Source organism: Parambassis ranga, chromosome 12, assembly GCF_900634625.1.
Source record: "Parambassis ranga chromosome 12, fParRan2.1, whole genome shotgun sequence".
NCBI lineage: Eukaryota > Metazoa > Chordata > Actinopteri > Ambassidae > Parambassis > Parambassis ranga.
Window position 1 is genome coordinate 6,451,468 of NC_041032.1, and position 20,630 is coordinate 6,472,097.

Consider the following 20,630-nt stretch of genomic DNA (forward strand, 5'->3'; position numbering starts at 1 on the left):
AGTAGGTTTGATTTTAATCCTGAGCTTCAACAGATTTCCTAATTACTTTTAAGCAGAAGGCAAACAACACTGAAAACACATAATATATAAGTAGATCTTGATAATTATAGAAATAACACCATAACTTAGAGACAGAGGGTGACATCGACCTGCACTTAGGATGATAATAGGTGCATAATGCTAACAGTGTCCAGATAAACATATGTCTCATGCATAATGGACACCAGAATGGCCACATTATGGGTGTTAGCTTAGATATGTAGGAGGTGTAAAAAAAGGCAACTGTTTGCAAACATGTCATCCCTGATGTCAGCTTATAAGGTTGTTATATGCCCATTTTGTATTCTCATGAAGCCAAAGGTCATTCCATGTTTTAGGTTTCAGCACCTACATTGTAGCTTAGATGTTTTTAATGAGCTGATTTACATCCATTGTGCTTATCAGTGGTCTTTCAGTCATTCTGGCTGAGTTCACACTTTTAACGTGACAGCCGCAGCAGGTGCGTCGGCAAAACTCTTTGTAGCACTAACACCGGGGATTGTGGGATAGATAGAACATACGGAGAGACATGCTGACTGACATATTGTAAAATGCAACCCATTGGGCTTTTTGCCATACATACATACATTTGCCATACTACATGCTACATATTGTTTTCCTGGCATATAAAAACGTTGTGTATTATTCACACTGTAGCTGTATTTTGTGTATCTGTGCTGCATAATTTCTGTGAATAGTCTGTAGTAATGACCAGTTTGATAAGCATTAAAATTTTCGATAAAGGACTTTATGTCCAATACTGATAGATTATGCACTCTACCCGCCACCGCCTGGCGTTTTTTTTACTTAAATTGTTGCTACAACATTTAAAATGAATTCCCATGTGTCTTTAGCATGTATCTGTTTGCCCTCCCTGTTGCTATATTTTGCCAACTAAATAGCACCAAACACAAAATAGCTTCCTATGAAAAAGCAAAAGAAATCTTTAGACTGGTTGCTTGGAAACAATCTGTGATGGACAGTCGGAGAAAGGTACCCTAGGTAAGGAATGACCTTCTGTGTGCTGTGAGGCTGCTGCTAAAAGGCCACAGCTGTCTCCCTGGACACCATCCCTATGGCAACAATTGTGTACTGCTAGCAGCTGGCCCACTCAGATGATAGCCCTCATGATGATATGGGTTGTCCCAGTGCAAAGAGGAGCAACATCTAATCAATAATCCCTAATAGGCACATTGTCTCAGCTGACCCTATAATCTCCACTTTAAGTTCCTCTAATCAAAGATGCACAGACAAACCGGGGTTAATAATAGTCCAGTATAATGTAATTCTGCTGGAATAATACTATCACCACCCACAGGACTATTCACACTGTGCTGCTTAAACAGCTGATATTAAAAAAGGCGTGTTTAGGCTGAGATTTTTTATTCTCTCCTTAATTGAATTTACCTTTCAGATGTCTCTATATAACTACATTATCCATTTGTCCTCAGTCCATTTCCCAGTGCAGGCTCAGCTTGGTTACTCAAATAAAACTTCTCAACCAAAGCACAATGAGTAAGAAAAATCAGTAATCATTCAGATTTGTTACTGCACCAATACTCAACAAACATAAACCCTTTGAACGACCACAGTTTGTTTTGTGCTATCACCAAAGCAATTGTTAGTATAAGACTGTTAAGTCTGCCCGCTTCACTTGTGTGCATGTAGTCAGTGCAATTGTAACAGATGTAAATTTCAATAGATGATTTCTTCTTCTTCTTCTGAAGAGGAAACACACACACACACACACACTTCCTGCGTTAACCTCATCAGTGCCACCCAATAAGAGAGGTTGACTGAGGCCACTGGCCTGGCCTGTGCAGCTTCATGCTGGCAGTAATCTAAAAAGATATGATTTACATCAGGGAGAGTTATGGCTGGACATGATCGAATTTCTGTGAGTTTATTCCAGACACACATTTTAAAATTAGGTGCATCCTACCCAGTGGTTCATATCTGAAGAGAAATTTAGTTTCAAAATTATGATAATTATAATTCACTCATAAAAATGCTCTTTGTCCTTCTGGCCCTTTGTAGAACACACCAAAGAGCACATAATAAACACAAATGGTGCCTAATTTTGAACATTAGTTTAATTTAAGTTATTTGAAATGAATAGATTCTCTGCAATTTATACTGCAATGAATTGGCACTCATAATTGATAGAAATTAATAAAGTACCTCACAGTGCTGCCTCCTAGGAAACAGTAGCCTTCAGTCTGTGAGTTGTGAATAATGGCTGAATTGTTTTCATCTGAGAGATGCAGCGACAAACAGCTAAATAAATTCTGAGCGTTGGCTCTATTTCAGAACACACACTGACACAAACGTCGGAAACAGATTTGCAATCCATCTTGTGGGAGCGTTGAATCTTATTACCCTTAAAACCGGGAAACGACTTCAGTTGCATTAGGAGGAAAATGTGCTAAAAATATAGAGCTGCCAAAATGTAGGGCCCTCCTGGATTAATTGAAAATCCCCCTAACCGGATTAAATCATTTTAGGGGCTAACTGTGGTATACCCACACTCACACATACACATGCATGGACAAACATGAGTCCCCGCACATAAGCTGATGTCAATATGATATAATTACTCATTGTGACAAGGCAGTGTAGGCAGTGTGATAGCAAACTGTGTGCTGTGTTGTAGTTAAAGGCTAAAAGCTGTGAAACTGTGAAGACGGGGAAATAATGAGGATAAAATGTAGCCCCCACATGTAAATGTTTAAAATTCACACAAAAATCTGTGTTTGGGATATGTGTGTGTGTGTCTGTGTGTGTTTTAACAAACCTTACATGAAATCACTTTAGTGAATATCCCAGCTGGGGTTCCACAAGCCACCAACATTAGAGGTAAATTAATACTAACATGAAGCACACACTCTGTGCAGATAAACAAGTGGTTTGGTTATTTTGCCTTTTTTCTTTGGCTTCACCATTATGTTCACGGAAGGGTGTCGTCAATTAAAATTCAAAGATACCATATAATTATATAATACGAGGTACTTGCAGCATAACATGTTAGATTCAGTTCAGATATATACAAATTAAACCACAACTGCTTTCCTGCTAACTTACTATAGTATCAGCTCCAACTATTTCTAAACTATATCCTAAAATCACATGATATATAGTGATCTAAACAGAGGTAACTTTTGTTTTAGGTCTGTGTTCTAACCCCTCACATACAGAGCATTATAGAGAAATTGTTGAATTACTTTTAGGCAGCATGAAATGGAAACAGATTTAAAGCCTATTTATTCATTACTGCAACGGCACAGTAGTTTAAATGCATCAACATAGAATAAATGTCAATATTGTCATTAGACGTCTGTAAAAAAAAATATTCACATCAGTCAAGACCCTGCTAATTTAATGTCATGACTATAGTCATAAATTGAGGGACAGAGGAGAGGAGGGTCGGTGTCTACCCGGTAGCATCCTTCCAATAAACCATCCTTATCATCCACATATCAATTTCCAACTGCCTGTTATACCTTTCCTCCTAACTGTGGTCTACTGATGCAGCTGATGGTTGTAGCAGTGGAACTGGCTGATTAATTCAACAGAGTGGATTTCTGCAGCTCACTGCACACACATACAGTTAGAGAGAGAAAGGGGGAAATTGAGCAGAGGAGGAGAGAGGGAGAGAGAGAGCACGTAAGAGAAAAGGAGAAAATGACGGAGGAAGGGTGTTAAGGAGGGGAGGGTCTTCGGGGGTGGGGAAAGAGTGAGAGGAAAGGGAAGACAGGAAAGAGAGCGTGTAGAGAGGGGGCGGAGGAAAGAGAGAGAGAGAGAGAGAGAGAGAGAGACAGGCCCAGAGCTGCCACTGATGCTGATGCTGCCGCTGCTGCAGCCGTTTGACAATTCCAATCCCCACCCATAGAGAGCAAGGAAGAAAGGGAGGAGAGCAGAGCAAGGAGGAAGAAGGCGTAAGCGACACCTCAGTAAAGATGCTCCTGTGCTAGCCAGCACACACGGTAAATACAAATTCATTATCACCACTCTGCTGTCTCTCTTCCCTGCTGCTGTTTGTCTCTTTATCACTGGCTCATTTGTGTTTGATTTAGCTCTGTTGAGTCCTATATATAGTGCACAGGGTTAGCATAGCCAAGCAGCTGGGGAAAACCTGTCTGTGCAGTTGCTGCAGGAGGAGACAGATGTGCACAGTGTGGAGGAAAGCAGAGGGGGATTTATACATTTTGTCTCTTCTAAAGCAACATCCAGCTTTCCTGTGTCTTGACTGAAGCGGAGCCACCTGTTTGGAGATGTGTGTGTGTGTGTGTGTGTGTGTGTGGAGGGGGTGAGGGGTGGGGTTACGTTGTATGGCTCTAATGGTGTGTTTGTTGCTTGGTAAGGATAGTATGTGCACGCAACGTGTCTGTGTGCATGATGAGGGAACTGCTGCCCTTTGTCTGCTGTGAAATTCTGAATAATAAATAATCTTTCCATAGTATGTAGCCACATGTTTCACATGATCACATACAGACATGGGGAGAAAGACAGATGCATGGTGCTTTGTCAAACAAATTGATTGCGCTTTGTGTGTGTGCGTGCTTGCTTTGACAATATTGGCTCCTGTAACCTGAGCTTTTCCTGGTTTCTGCTTGCTGAAGGGTTGCCAGGTGTATGTGATGAATATTAACCCGCTTGTGGCTGATTGATGCGCTTTACCGGTTGTTTATCCTCATGAAGAAACTCTGTGTGTGTGTGTGTGTGTGTAAGTGCATGTGTGTGTGCATGGACGAGTGCATACAGTCAGGTTTAGGACATTGTGAGCTGTAGTGTCTCATAGAATGCCCGTCACACCCCTTCCAGTAGGCCACCATTATTTCGGAAAAGAAGCATGTTGACAAATAGATAGAAATAAATGATGTTGTGATCTTATGTGAATTGCATCATTTGTTAACTTGAAAGATCATTTAGTAAGTTATGAAAGTCTCATTTTGATGTAGAACTGAGGTCTACATGCCCAAAAGTTGCTTAACCTCATACTACAGCCATCCCTGCATACTAGCTCTTACAGAACATGCAGCTAACTCTCCTTTCAGAACCTTTTTATCTTGAATCTGATTGGTTATTACTCATATCAGGATAGATGCTGTAGTTTCCTCGAATTCTTCCTTTGGCGTTGTTTGTTGTGTTTGTTGTTTGCATGTGTGTAGGTGAGCATACTTAAGGTTGCCTCCACTGTGCATATGTTTGAATCTATATCTGTGTGGGCGGGTGACACTCTAAAGGAGAAATACTGTATGGCACAGAGAAGCAAAGAATCGCTGCACAGACGGCTCATGTTGCAGCGTTTTGCTTTATACAGCTGACACCTCTGACCATCTCTGTTTACAAATGTTGCCCCCCCCCCATTATGAAGACACAAAAACAACGTTCAAGAAGTCAAAATCTCATTATCGTCCACTTCCTGCACCATCCTCCTTTTTCTTCATCTCCATGCAGACGGGTTGGCTGTGCCAGCTGACATTCAGTTAGATGCCAGAGGGCAAGAAGGAGAACAGATAGGAGAACGAAGATAGGGGAAAATGAAACATGTGTTTTCAGTCTCATGACTGATTTTCTCTCCTGCTCCTCTCTTGAGATTATCGGGGAGCCTTGCAGCCAAAAACACAGCCTCCTTGACTAATCAAAAATATTCCTGCGGACATACAACTGCAACAATCTACATAATGCCAGGCTTGGCTGGGAGTGGCTGTAGCAATGAACATGTATGTATGTACACATGTGGAGACAGAATGAGCTAACAGAAGCACACAGAGTTGTGCAAAAGGTTGCACACAGATCACATGCCTCCATACACACTCCCCCACATATTCACTGTGATATTAAGAGGCTGTATGTGTGCTTACACTTAGTGCTCCACTACACTTTCACATTAGGAATGCTCTATCTATACAACATGCTGTCATGTGAGTGTAATTGTACTTTTTTGTATTATAACTATGCTATGTAACCTGGGCAGCCTTTGTTTGCAGTCTTACAATGAAACAGTTCAGAGGGCATCAGATATGATAAATGATAGTTAATACTTTTTTTCATCCTTACACATCATACTTGAAAGAGAACAGTTTCTATAGCAACCCTGTCACCCCTCCCTTCATCCCTACCACTGCTGTTTGTGTGTATGTACACGCAATGTGTACAATGTGTGCAAAAAGAAAAAAAAACATGCATGAATGTGAGTGAGTGCTATATTGATTGAGAGCATACAAGCTATGAGTGTTGTCACTTAGCCAGCGGGGAGGGCAGAGATAGAAACAATAAAGGAACATTTCCTCCTCACGTTTCCTGGCAGCTTTTCAAGATACACAGAAGTTGTATTAAAGGAAAGACACAGAGCACTGCAGAGGGAGACAGGGGAAGGGAGGAGGGTGGGGCAGAGAAGGAAAGTGAGAGGAGGCAGAGATAGAATGGATGTCTGATTGAAGTCTAAATACAGGTTTTAAGGCTTAATTTATGTCTCTGTGCAGATGGTGTCTCCTTTTTCACATTATTTCCCATGAATAGATGGTTGCAGGTGTGTAAGCACAGATTCACCTTTTCAACTGATTGCTTCTTCATCTCTGATGTACTTTATTTTTACTGCGTCGTCTTAATAATGTTGCTAAAAGCTTCAGTGACCCTGAACAAGTTTATATTTTTGGCACATGTGTAGGATAGTGTAGTGCTCAAAATGTAATTTTGTGGCTACATAATCCCAGCATGACACTGCTAGGTGAGCCCTTTGGCAAAGGAGCATGCTGATAAAAGCCTGTTAATTCCACATCACTAACTGTCTCCCACTGTCCCCCCTGTATTGTTTTATGTCCATCTCTCCATTCCTTTCTCTCTTTTGACCCATCCCTTCCCTGAGTCTGCTCTCACTGTTCTTCTAAATAACTTCTTAATTCCGTTCTCTTACTAAATTGATCCTGTCTTGTGCCTCTATCATTTGCTACATCTTTCCTCACTCGGTCCTTCTGTTCTCTTCTCTCTCTCATTTAGTCCCTGGTGTTTTGTGTCTGGAAGGGCTTGAATGATTAAACATAGGGATGAAACCCTCGGTGGACTGAACACCAAGGGCAACTAGATGGAGAGAAGGAGGGATGTCAGACATCAAGCCTGTTCAGATACAGATGACATGACAGGACCTGTGCTCCGGTAACTGCCACCCATTGCTCTGTGCCAGTGAGTCTGTGGGGTTACAGGAGTCACTATAATATACTCACCATGTTGTGTCAAAGACTCATAAACAGAAACTTTGTGTCCAGATGTGCTGTAGAAATGTGCTGGAAAAGGGTTGAAGGTTTTTTCTTTATAGCACATTTAACCATGTTTACTAATGACTCAAACATATGAGCTGATTCTAATGTTGTTCTACTAAGGTTACTTTATGTTACCGCAGCATATAGATGTGTAGTGCATGATAGGTTAAAAAGCTGTATGGTGGAAAGAAGCCAGCAGTAGTGCACACTCTCTCAGCCCTTTGTATTTGTTAGAAGGTGGTCTGCAGTATTTTCAAGCATTTGCTGATGTGTGTAGAAAAGTTTTTGTCCTCCTGCATACATACCTTACAACAGAATAGGGATCCGTCTATAATTATATGTGAAATGGATCTATAAGGTAAAGACACATGGAAAACTGTGGTGAGAAATCCTCTGCTGAGGCTCTGTTAGTGTGCTGTACATTTTAGCAACTGTGCAATGGGGTCAGATGTAAATTATTTAGCACTTGTGCGGTATGTTTTGCTGCAGATTGGGGTCATGTGAGTGTGTGGATGCCCATGTGAATGTGACGGTATGTGCATCCCTGGCTTTGCAGTGGTTGTGTTTTATGGTATACTTAGTGTTTATGTGCTGTTGTGACTGTGTGTGTGTATGTATGCACTTGTATATTCTGAACATGAAGGTCCATCCAAGCATTATGTGAGCATGAACGTCCATCCAAGCACATGTAATCCCTAACCAGCTCCTGGGCTCCTTATTAGCATTACACTGATCTTCCTCAGAACTTATTTTCCAGCTCTCTGATATTCTCTGTGTGGCCCGAGGGAACAATAGGTCCTGTTCACATCAAATGTGTTATGTCATCAGTGTGACTCCAAGCTTTACTGCCCACGTCAGTGGAGCCTGATTTCACTCTCACTGGCTGCTCCCACAGTTTTCACATATACAGCACTCACATGTAAAGATATGCACACACCCATGCCCCTAATGTTTCCTATGGGATGTATGCATTTCCAAGGGAACACACAGTTTTCCCTGGAGGGCTTTGCATATAGTCCAGGTGCATCACCTATATGTGTCGCATTAAGTCAAATTGCACTCATGAGTCTTTCAGGTTGGTACATTTGGTTAGGGAAATGTGTCAAAATTAAAAAGGAAAAATAGTGCAAAGAGTGAGGGTAAGGGTTAGCGTGCATTTTTTTACAGTTTACAGTAGCTGACCACAGAGAGTAAGGGAGAAGCAACAAAAGAGGTTGAACAGTGACGTGAATGTGTGCTAGGTGGAGGAGAAGTTAATCCTTCCTGACGGTAGCGCTGGCCTCTCCCTGCCTCTTCTCTGTCCTCTCCCTCCTAAAAACTCTGGATTGTCTCCTGCACTGTCACAGCTAGGCAGCTGAGTTCACATGTGCACACTCACGCACAGTGGGGTGTACAAGAGCCTGGGCATTTGAACAAAACATGAGCTGAGCTGTTTTTTGTTTTTTTACCTTGTATTTGCACAGATTTGAGTCTTTTCCTGCTTAATTCTTGATAAACTCTTTCACTAAGCACACAAGACTGTGACTCCTTCACTCTAAGAAGATTTTGTATGTGCATAATTTGGCTGCCACAGTGACCTAAGTTTTTTAGGCTTGTTAATATTAAACATCTGTGGCTGCGTAGGCAGTAGGAGTTTCCATTCAAGCTGCGGTTCATCTACATTATTAAATCTGCAGGAGTGAGTCACATTTTTTATATTAGACAGTTTTTTTAAACCTTTATTTACATATTCACTGACAAGGGGGTTCCCTGTAATTATTAGTCTATTATGTTATGAGCCCTTGTGGTTTTAACTTGATGGCTTCTGAGTATATGTGTTTATTATGCAAGGTACTTCTTGCCATATAAATATTTTTTTGAAGGGATTTGGAATGTTTAGGATTCACATGGAGGGTCTGGAACACTGTGGGAGCAGAAGAGCTTAAGGCTAATATATGCCTGGAGATGCTAGTTATGCAACTAATTTATGCTTGCATGCACACACACACACTTTAACTCACGCTTCACTGTATTGGTATAACCCAGTGCCATCTGCGTCCATAGTAGACATGGCATCGAAGGTCTTGTGATGATGACGTATGTGTGTGTTAACACGTAAACACAAACACGTCTAAACTAGATTACACATTCGTTAATGTTTTATGAATAAGGCACCTCTAGTGACACAGGCTAGAGAAATGTCAGCGGATTATGCTTTCAAACGCACATATAAAGAAATTGATGATATTGTGGTAGCTAGTTCTATAAAAAGCATTTCATAAAAAGCAGGAAGACAAGACAAGTAATACCAAAGGTTGTAGGCCGCATCTGAAGGGCAGATACTCCAAAAAAGCTACATATGAACACTGTTTAACTTAAAGGTTAAAGCAACTCACCGTTATGCGAATGCAGCGTACAGCAAGTACAAAGCATTGTTCTGGTGTCATGCCTGTGTTGTAAACCAGAGGTAATGCACAGTATTAACAGCATTATAAACGATTGATCTCAAAATGCTCTTGAGACTTGCTACAGTCTGCCAAGGAAGCTAATGTTTGGCTGAAGATCAAGTGGGATTGAAGTCACACGTTCTCTTGTGAAAAAGGCAAACACCTTCTAAGCCCTTCAGAGGACAAACTCTGTGTTATATATCATCTTTTATGCTGCACTGTAGACCTTGCTAATGCTACACAATAAATCCTCTAAAATGTCCCTCCGTTTCAAAAGCAATTCCTTAAGTGGGGACGTACAGTGTCGATGTACGACTGTCCTAAAGTTCCTCATCAACCTTGGCAGGAGTGTCCTCTGTTGGATATGTAATGTTGGTGCTAAGTGGTTTGTGATCTATAGGGAATGATCACACAAGGTTGCTTTTGGCCATCCGAGTCAATCATTGCTTTCTTTTTGCTTAAAATGCTCTTTAGCTGGAGAGCCATGACAGTGCCTCATGTTACTACAACTGCATGAATTTCAGCTCTGCCTGTGCAGATAATATAATGATATATATAAAGTTTCAGAAATTTTTGAACACTTGGGTCGCTCAAATTACAAAACGCTGTCATACTCTGTGATGGCTGAACAGCTTTCTATGCCTTTGGTGCTGATCTGCAGAGACAATCTTGGAGGAGCTGTCCATTGTCCTGACATTACACTGCGCTGAACAGACTTTTCTTTCAGCAGCTGTTAGTGGAGATATAGTACTCATGGCTCTGACTCCATTAGTCCATTCTCTAACCACACAAGTGCAGAACAACATTTGACACATGCACACACACACACACAAACACGCAGCACAAATGTGACTGCACACTAGCCTTCCTATTAAACCATTCAGCACAAATGTGAGTGGGGAGCGGTGGAGGGAGCAATCTGTTTATAATATCATAATATTATAACCGAATCTGATGCAGCAGAGTGAAGGAATAAAATCGTACCTCTCCTTCCTGTACCTGCACTGTTTGTAAAGTTGAAAATAAGCTCCACATTAACTTTTACTTGGGGGTTGCTCTAAAGAATTCAATATGAAGGACAGTAATTATAATTGGTTAAAAATGACATACTGTAGATCTCTGTGACTTTACATGTGCTCACACTAATAACAGCTGAAGTTGTCACTTTCTTTCCATCTCCAGTTAAGTGGAACAATGTGTTTCCTCTGTGACGTCTAATTAATGGCGGTCCTCTTGGGGAAACAGTAGCAATCCTCTACTCACAAGAATCTCATTTAGAGTCAGCATTAGCCATCCTACAAATATCTGCACTCATATTTATCATGCTCGTGATAATTGACCAGGCTTGTTTTGTTAAACATCACAGTGTAATATTATTTAATATTATTTAATATTAAGATCCTAAACTGGTATTTTTAAATTAAGCAAATACATGATCCTGTGCATGTAATCCTCTGTTGGCCTGCAAGAAACAACATTTAAATGCTGCAATTAATTCCTGTTCATGGGCATTCTATAAGAAACTGACACATCCAGAGAATTAACATTTCCTTAAATAAAGTTAATCCAGCTCTGTCAGGACTAAAATACTTTACAATTAAGGGCAGAATCACATTGACAATTGATTAAATGAAGCCGAGTGTTCCCGTCTATATTTAAGCCAGCATGAATCAGTTTGAATCTGTCAGTGTATCCAAGTACATTACATACAGCTCATCAGTAGAAACCCTTTAGGATAAATACCCTAAAGAGAATAAACATTTTCCATATACACCTACAAACAGCTTTTCATAGACTCACTGATCCAGTGATGCATGATATTATAATAGTGAGAATTAAAGCGTAAACATTTTGTTATTGTTTTATTTATAGATAACTGGAGCATGTCCAGTAAACATGTCAAGTCCGCTAATAATAGAATAAAGGAAATAATGTGATGTCAAAATGATTAGACCGTGGCATGTCCACAGTCATACTGTACTATGACATTAATAAGCTGAGGGCAGTATACATTCACATACAAATGAGCTATATGTCAGTCACTGTGTAGCACAGCTAGTGGCCTCCATGCTGAGTTACCGGCTCTAATCTGCCTTGTGTCTCTTCCTCTGTCAGCTCGTCTCAATAGTTTAGCAGGCAATTGCAGAGAGACTGGGGCTTCCATTTTTGCTTCCTATCTAAAAGCAAATGCAGCCACAGGAACACTTGGATGTCATTAGTAAAAGTGTGCATGTGTGTTAGCTGCTGTGTGTGGGCTGGGTTTTGCCTTTTTCTGACACTCTGCTATGATTGTGAAAGTGAGGCACTCCCATCGTCCACACCACTCTGTGGTGTACCTCTCTTGTGTAAATCTTCTTTGTAAAACTAATTGTTGCCACCTGTGGGTCTAAAGCAGGCAGTGTAAAGCCTGGATTCTGTGTATTTATTCTGTCGATGGGCTCTGGACAACACCATTCTAGCTATTTCTGCCTGTTTCCAGTCTTCGTTCTGTGCTAAACTAACCACTGGAAGTCTTGCAGGTTGTATAAAAAGCCATTAGTATTGAATTGTTATTGATTTTCTTATACAGAAGATATTCTAAACAAACACTAATGCAGGCACTTTAATTCGAATGATTCATATAGATGCACAGAATGTTTTGGGACTTTGGTTAGAGACTGGCCACAGTGAGCAGAGCAGGGCCAGCAGCTAAATTAGTGGCTTTAGGGAGAGAATGATAATCATGGTGGTGATGGAAGGGAGAGTGCACGCATCAGTGTGTGTGGGTGCGTGTAAAGACATAGATTGAGAGAAAAGACAGAAGAGGAAGGAAGAAAGAAGTTGTCAGAGTGAATTAGTCATTAGTGATGTTGAGGTCCCTTTCTCTAGCCTGCCTATTTTCTGTCTGCACACACATATGGATCTGAGATTTTACAGCCTCACACATGAACACATGCACGCCATACTGAAGCACAGCTCTGCGCAGATGCTGTGTTTTTTTTTTTCATTTTAAGAAAAGGGCCAATTAGCATATCTTCGAACCAGATCGCTCTGTTTATTTGTGCATATTGAAGGTTTAAATTGGCTCAGGAACGTGTGTATCCTTCGGCTTCGCAGCATAGCACTGTGTTTGCAAGATGTTACCGAGTGTTAAGCTGAGCTGTGAATGTGTGATTCACTGGAAGCAGGAGAAAGAGAGAACAGACATCATTCCTGAGGCCCATATAAAGTCCTAAAAGGTCATTGTTTTTCTCCTTCTTCTGTTTTCACACTTTATTCTCAACTGAAGACTTTTTTTTGCCTGACAGAAAGGCAGGTTGAGAAGAATGAAAAAGCTCAGAGACTGCTCATGTGGGGAATTGTGTTAAATTACTTTCCTGTTATTTTTCCATCCCCCCCTCTTTATGGTGTCCACTATACAGTCATGTTTCCCTGGGCGTCAGTGCAGAGGACATCTAGATCTGACACCCCACGATGTGCCATGTCTGCTTAATTAACAGTCTGAGGCAGGAGAACAAGATAATTAGTGGCTGCTACTGTAGCTAGGTGTGGCTCTGTGTAGACTGGCTGGTCTGTAGTCTGCAGATGTGATGTGATGTGACGACAGAGTTACACAATAAAAGCAGCAAGTGAACTCACTTACCAGTCTCCATGTCTTCCTGTCCTTGTCTGTTCTCTATCTACGTCTTGTCTGATTGTGTCTTTCGCTGACATCACTTGCTGTCTCCCTGCCTGCTCACTAAGAGATGAATGACTCTGGTTGGTTCCTTCCTGGGTTTCTTTTTACCCTCTCCTCCTCTTGGCCAGGGTTTATTGAGTTCCTTGATTTTTACTGATGTATTTGATCATAAACCTCTGAGCTACACATCCCTTCCTTTCTGAAGATGTTACCATGCAATAGTTGGCCTCCTTTATTTCTTGAGAAAACATCTTTTGAATGTCAGATTGTGCTTCTGTCTCTTGCAAATCAGTCGCATATTTAAAAAGTTATTGTATTAATTCCTCATTTGGAAACTATAACCCTTTTTATTTGAATTTACAGCCCATATTATTTGACCAATGAGATGCAGCGCTGTATGGAAAGAAACATAAAACCTGTCATCAGCTCCTAATGCTTTTTGTATAAAGCTGATTTGAGTAAATGCCTGACTGCCATAATAAATGACTTAATGCTGGGATGCTGAGAATGACAATCAACAGTGTGAGCTCAGTGCAGCAGCATGAAGTGGAATTATGTGCCAGGGTATGACCAGTCACAGTAAAGTCACTCTTGAATGCTCAGAGCGGTGATAGGAGGAGAGCATTGCCCTAGTTTGAATCTGGCGTAATTATGTAATGCTTGAGTACCTGCAGCACCAGCGGCATGACAACTTCTGAATGTGGAACTAAGGAGAGAGTGGACAGGAACTGCATACCTCTTTCCAATCGTTTTATGTGGTTTGCAACTTTATCTCATCTTAAGTCGGCAAGATTTTACAGCCCTTAGCACCTATTCGCTTATTTATCATTTACTAGTTCTCTGATGTTACAACCTATTCTCTTCAGATTGTTGTTTCTACTTCCTCCATCAAACCTCTTCTCGCTTCCTGTTGCTCTCTTTTTCTTCATCTCTTTCTTCCTGTCGTCTTTTTCAGCTCTTCCCCCTCCATTCCTAATGCCACACACCAAATGGAGGGTGACAGTATGCAGCTGTGGGTTTTGTCCTCCAGACAGCATCTTAGAGGAAAGCTTATACACACACACACTCATTCAGATAGAGGGACGGATCAGCTCTAACCTGAGTCTTTCATCCTTTGCTTATGCAATAGTTTTAAGACATAGTTATGCTGTGTGGCTCCCATATGTGAAGCATTCAGATGTATTGAAGAAGATAACATATCATAATTGAATAAAACACCCTTTCTCTTTTCAGAAAGCAAAGCTCCATGCTGCTTTGCAGGAGAAAAATCGTCTGAACCTTGAGCTGATCAACCACCACCTGAAGGCATCCAAGTATGACCAGGTGAGGCAATATGCAGCCTGCACTCATGTCTTGCAAGGACACATACATGATCAATGGTCGACCATGCAGGCTATGTTCAATTGTAAAATCAATTTTATTTTGCAGTATATGTGATGCAGGAGCTACACATCACACACACAATGGCTCAGTCATATGCTGGAACCTGTGATCCATCTCTACAGATCAATACACCCACAGCCTTGTTATCATCATCATTTATACTGTGTGTTCCTGCTTTATATTCTTTATGTTGCCTCTCAGGGTATATGCATGGGGCATTGATGTCATACATCACATTTATACACACAGAATTGTTATATTTTCTCCCCTGCTATTGTGCCTTAGTTGGAGCAGTCTGCCTACTCTCCAGACTTCACACTTGCATACATAAACACACACCCAGAAGGAGAGACAGTGACCGTCTGTGATGGTAGGCGATTAGCTACTCTGGCGCTAATAGTGACTTTCACAGAGGGGGCAGATTTGACATGTGTCCAGGGACTCTGCTCAGAGCTTTTGCTCTAAAGTGCCACAAAAAAAACGATGCCATCTGTGCACTGACAAGGTGCGCACAGAGATGAAAAGAAAGTGGGGCAAAAGTATGTCCGGCGCTGCCAGACATGCAGTGTGAGAGTGTGACAGGCTGGTAAGGGCAACAATGTCAAAGCCCCGGAGGCAGCCGTTTGTTACAGAAATAGAGAAATTGCCACCTTTCTAAGACAATAATTCATTATTTATGCAGAGTAAATGAAACAGCTAAACCAATGCATACACCATACACTTCAAAAGTATTATTAGTATTAGTCCTCGTACTGCCAGAAGCTGCAGACAGACATTTTGCATGGCAGTTTAAAAAACATAACACTCTTTGATTAATGCTGCAGAAAGACCCTTTCTGCATTCTGTTATTAGTGATATGATATGATAGTATATGGTGCATATTATTATGTTACTTGTTTCAGATGTTACTGCCAGTTGCGATCGTTTAGACCACTTTTGTCTTCAGCCCTCCAGTCCTGAATTACACAAAATAAAAGATCTCATTTCCTTTGCTGCGGTCTAGTTTTGTGCACTTTGAGCAGACAAGCTTATCTATTGTGCACTCATCTGTTTTGTTAATTAATGAGATGATGGGTGTATAGCTGAGGAGGGATGGTTCAGCTCTTTGAGGCAACCTTTAGAAGGACCAGCTTAGCTCAAGGCCTCTGACTGATGAAGAAATGAGAGGCAGAATGCTCAAGTCAGCAGCTCTGTCTCATCAAGGCTGAATGGAAATGTGCTGATTAATTTCTCTTCAGATTGTGTGAACTCTCAATCAACCCTCCAGCCAAAAAAAGAGGCAGCCTCTATTCATAAATGTAAAAAGTAGGTCTACTGCAAGAACAAACCTCATAAAAGTTGCATGCTTGTTTTCCTCTTTAAAAAAACAGAATAATGGCTATTTGGAAACTCTTCAAATAAAACAAAAATAAATTAGTGCTTTTTTAATTATCTTTTTTTATATCCATGTTATTAACAAACCACTTAACCCTCTTTACTCTTTTTCCGCTTTCTCTTTCTCCTCAATCGTGACCTGGACTCAATTGTGATTCATGTCCATGCAGGTGCAGTCAGACTATGACCAGCTGAGACAGACCTTTGCTGTAGTGAGCCAGGAGAGAGACGTGGCCCAGCAGCAGAGGAGCCAGCTCCAGAGCAAAGTGGATAACCTGGAACAGGTTCTAAAGGTGAGTCCTGTCTGGATTTATGTCTGTTAGCTTATATAACCTAAAAAAAAATCAAATATCACATTAGACCTTTAAATTAAAAGGGCTCTGTGGTAATCTGAATTGAAGTCGTCTGGCGTTATTTGTTGTAAAAAGTTGTTTCAGTGAGCTGCGTAATAAACAGAGTGCTGCTATGTCTCCCATGGTCAAGGCGAAGCTTTCATCCATTCTAAAAATGGTCCTCCTTTTGTGTCCCATTGTCTTTTTGTCTCTTAACATGCAGTCTGTACTCACTGTTGCTGTGCCTGTTGTTCACTTCCTGTTTGGCTCGCACCGTTTGTCACATTTGGATATTTGTTAGCCTCTTTTGGAATTATTCCCATCCCCCATGTGTTTGTTTTCTGAAAGAAAACTTTAGGAGGAAACTGATGCAACACATGAGGTGAAGTGTCACTGGTTTCACGGAGAGGCTCTTTTTTCATCATGTTCTGGTCTGCCAATAGTAATCAGACACAGTCTCACTGCGCTGCGAGAGCCATTCTCATTACAAATCCTCGCCTCCCCGCATCTCCTATCGATTGTCTGTTTGTCAGGATATTTGAGAGAGAAATGTACCCATATGAGAAAAACTGACCTGCTTCCCAATACAGCAAAAGGAGCATTTGTGTATTGATAACAGAGTCAAGGAGACTGTTCAGAGAAAATTAAAGGAGGTGATGTGTCAGTCATAGGGGTGCAGTGCTGTCAATCTTGTTTTTATGTTTATGCTGACTGATATAGTAACAAAAGGCTGCAACATGGGATAAATTGTCTTTGAAGAGAACTATTAATTTAATTAACACAATAGAAGTGTTTTTAATGGAACGCTGTTTTTTCTTATTCATATAACAGTGTGAAATTCAGGCTCAAGTTTCTGAATTTGGAGGGATTTGAATTATGGGAAAGGCATACTAACTGGGGCAAACAGTATTTATGAATTAAAATGAGTGATTTTGGTATTGCAGGTCACTGCATGAATGACTGGAATTGCTGGTTAACTATCATGAGATGTAGAGCTGGAAGCATGTGTAGGAACCGTTGCTGTAGATCAAATAATATTAGGTGTAACCTCGTTGTTTGACTATGCAAGGGTTAAAAGAGTGGTTTTCACCACCACAGCCCTCTGCAGATTAGAGCATCTCCCTGCTTATGCAAAGCAGTGGCAGTCTGCTCAGGACACCTCGGAGCCACTCCAGGAGGTAAAGAAGCTTTTCTTTTTTTTTTCCAGAGAGAAAACAGAGAGAGGGAAAACTATGAATTTTCTGAGCTTTTTAAGCCGTCTTTTCTTCTTAAACTCACAGAAACATCTCATGGCCTTAACTCTGTTTCTGTGAGATGTGGCAGCTGGTCGTGACTGTGTGGATAGATGTATAGTCATGACTTGGCTAATTTGGCAGTGGGTAGATTTGGGATCAGCGCGAGTGACCATGTGTGACGGCTTTGTCTGAGTCAGTCTGGAGAATGGAGTGGATGAGATAGATATATACATTACAAGTTCTAGTATATATGAAAATATTTTTGCTTCCTGTCTTCACACTAAAGCAGATGACTGCTTGATCCAACTGCTTGTCTTTTGTGTACAAACATCAATATACTCATCTACATCTAGGCAACTCTTCAGTTTCTTTGCTTGAATTAATCTGTGAGGCTTAAGTGATACTTTGCTTTAATTTGGGGGATTTATTATATTGAAGCTGATGAAACCAAGCTATTGCTTTGGCACAGTTTCAGACTGAATGCGTTCAGGTGGATTGACAGGCTCTATTTTTTCTTTTCTTATTTTACCAGCTCAACTGTTCAAACTTCCAAAGTCTATCCGTCACCACCAGTAAAAAAAAAGTGTATGGTTGGATAGTTTTTTCTAGAAACTGTCAAGAATCATCTCTAAATAACATCCCTCACCCTCTCCTCCCCTCTATGTCTCCCCAGCATATGCATGAGGCTGTTGAGCTGAAGCAGCAGTTGCAGACAGAGCATGAGCAAGCCTTGGTGGCCCTTCACACCAAGCAGAAGGAGATCAATCAACTGCAAAGGGTATAGTTAGCAACAAACACACACATTGGTCCTTGAAAGCTTGAATATGTTTTTTTTTTTTACATTGATTTTGTGCTGTGTCTTCATGCCAAAGCTCCCTCTTCAGTTATTGATGTGTCAGTAGCCAGTTTATGCTGAATCACTGTCACACAATCACTGCTGCTGTAACAGTAAAGAGCTCAGAAGCCTGTCCAAAAATCAGCAGTTTTATTAGAAATGCAAATTCAGCCTTAAAGCTTCTGTGATGAAGAGTTCTCTGATGAAAATGTAATCAATACATTTACAGGCTATACATCTATCAGTGTGTAGATATAATGACCTATTAGGCGTTGTTCAGGTAGCTTAAAACACATTGCATTAGATGCTATTTTAAGCCTTTTTAGCATTTTATTTGCTGTATCTTTGTCCCATATTACAGAATTTATTGTTAAATTGTCCCAAAGAGACTCTACTTCAGTGACTAATGATGGATATGTTATCAAAATATTAGAATTTGATACAGAAACCAGTGAATTACGTCCTTGATTTTGATCTAATTTCTACACTCTTTGTTCAAAAGAAAGTTATTAACAGGCCAAACATGCCAAAGTGATTTGTACAATCACACAAAGAGTGTTTTTTAATGTTGTAGATTGTGCTTTTACTTCCTCCAACAGCCTGTACTTGGACACCATTACACCCTAATATAAATCAGTTCATTATGCTGTGCCATCAGGAGTAGCAGGCATCTCTTCAAGTACTAGTGCTGAGATGAACCAGTGAATCTCTGCCAGTGGATTGCGTTGACAGTGTGTCAGCTGTGTGCTGTTTATTCTACCTCATGGACTGTGATCACAGTGTCAGCTGTCACTGTGTGTTTCTGTGTGCTCTCTGCAGGCTTGGCTTCAAACTGACCAAGAGCATGAGGAGGCAGTACACCTGTTAGAGGTACAGTAACATGAACAAGCACAGATATTTACTCACTTTTACTGCAGTGCTATGTTTAGATAGTTTGGCTACAGATCAGAAGTAATTTAGCCTTCAGGTCATGTAGCATTAGGTAACATTGCTGTTGTGGCCTATGCGCCAGTGACCACAGAGATTTGTGAAGACAGATCCACGCCAAATGGCTAGATGGAACTTTTTCTCTATGCAGATGTAATGACTAATGTACATGTTGTTTCTAGATTTTGAGTTGAAAGCTGAAGAACACTTAGGAAATTAGATTAAAATTAGGTGACTTCATCCTCTGGGGATCATGGATGTTGTACAGTATCTTGTGCAGCAGTGATTGAGTGAAGAGATTTTATTTTTGATCAAAGTCTTGAACAAAGACTGTCACAAGCAGAGTGTTAAAAAATATATATTTGTTCCTCTAACTTTAGGCTGCACACCCACATGTTTCTTAATAATCATGGCACACTGCTCCTCTGCTGAGGATGAATCTGGCCTGGGAATAACGTGTAAGTCAGTAAATGGACAGATTAGACTGATAAATGTACGAAGTGTCCCACCTAAAGTGGTGAAAAAAAAACTAACTGGAGATGGAGAGAGATGTCAAAAAAGCACAGTCTGTGCACGCCCACATAGCCCTGAGATGAAGTCTAATCAGACTAAATAAAAAAAAAACAACTATGTGGGAGGACAGACAGTGTTCAGTGTTGTCTGTCTGTTTCTGGACCTTCTTTTAATGATTTCCATCAAAAAATGGATTAGTTCTCAATTATGATACATTGTCAGGGTGATGGCTGATGCCTTAAATTATGGCTTGCAATTTGCATTATTCTCAGAACACACATGAACAAATGTTATTTTGTTGTGTAGATTTTGTGACTCATACATCAGAGAGTTGAAACAATAGCTTATCCTTTGTGCTTGCAGTCATAGCTGTATTCCTTCCGTTCTGCTCTGGTAGGTTTTCTCTGCTGTTGCTGCATAAAATCTTTAAACTTTATCTATTTTCTAGTTACAGACCCACATGTTCCATTAGAGCTGCTCTCAGGCTGACCTTTTCCTTGTAATCAAATCGCCAACCTGCTGTGTTTCATCACAGTCTTTAAGATGCTTGTCACTGGTTCATCTACTTAAAATTATTTTCTCATTTCACTCTAAATCCTCTCGCCATGACAATAGGTTGTAGACTCCTTTGAGTGTAGTTCGAGTGAGG

The 20,630-nt window shown here is 40.7% G+C and overlaps 1 protein-coding gene across 6 annotated transcripts in view; it reads left to right on the forward strand.

Annotated features, from left to right (window-relative positions):
• rimbp2a (RIMS binding protein 2a) overlaps window positions 1-20,630 on the forward strand; it is a 43,604-nt gene that overhangs the window by 7,274 nt on the left and 15,700 nt on the right. For all 6 annotated transcript variants that reach the window (XM_028417799.1, XM_028417802.1, XM_028417804.1 and 3 more), the window contains exons 4-7: window positions 14,616-14,705; window positions 16,310-16,432; window positions 18,380-18,484; window positions 19,361-19,411. In XM_028417799.1, coding sequence (XP_028273600.1) covers window positions 14,616-14,705; window positions 16,310-16,432; window positions 18,380-18,484; window positions 19,361-19,411 — 369 coding nt within the window. The remainder of the gene's footprint in view (window positions 1-14,615; window positions 14,706-16,309; window positions 16,433-18,379; window positions 18,485-19,360; window positions 19,412-20,630) is intronic.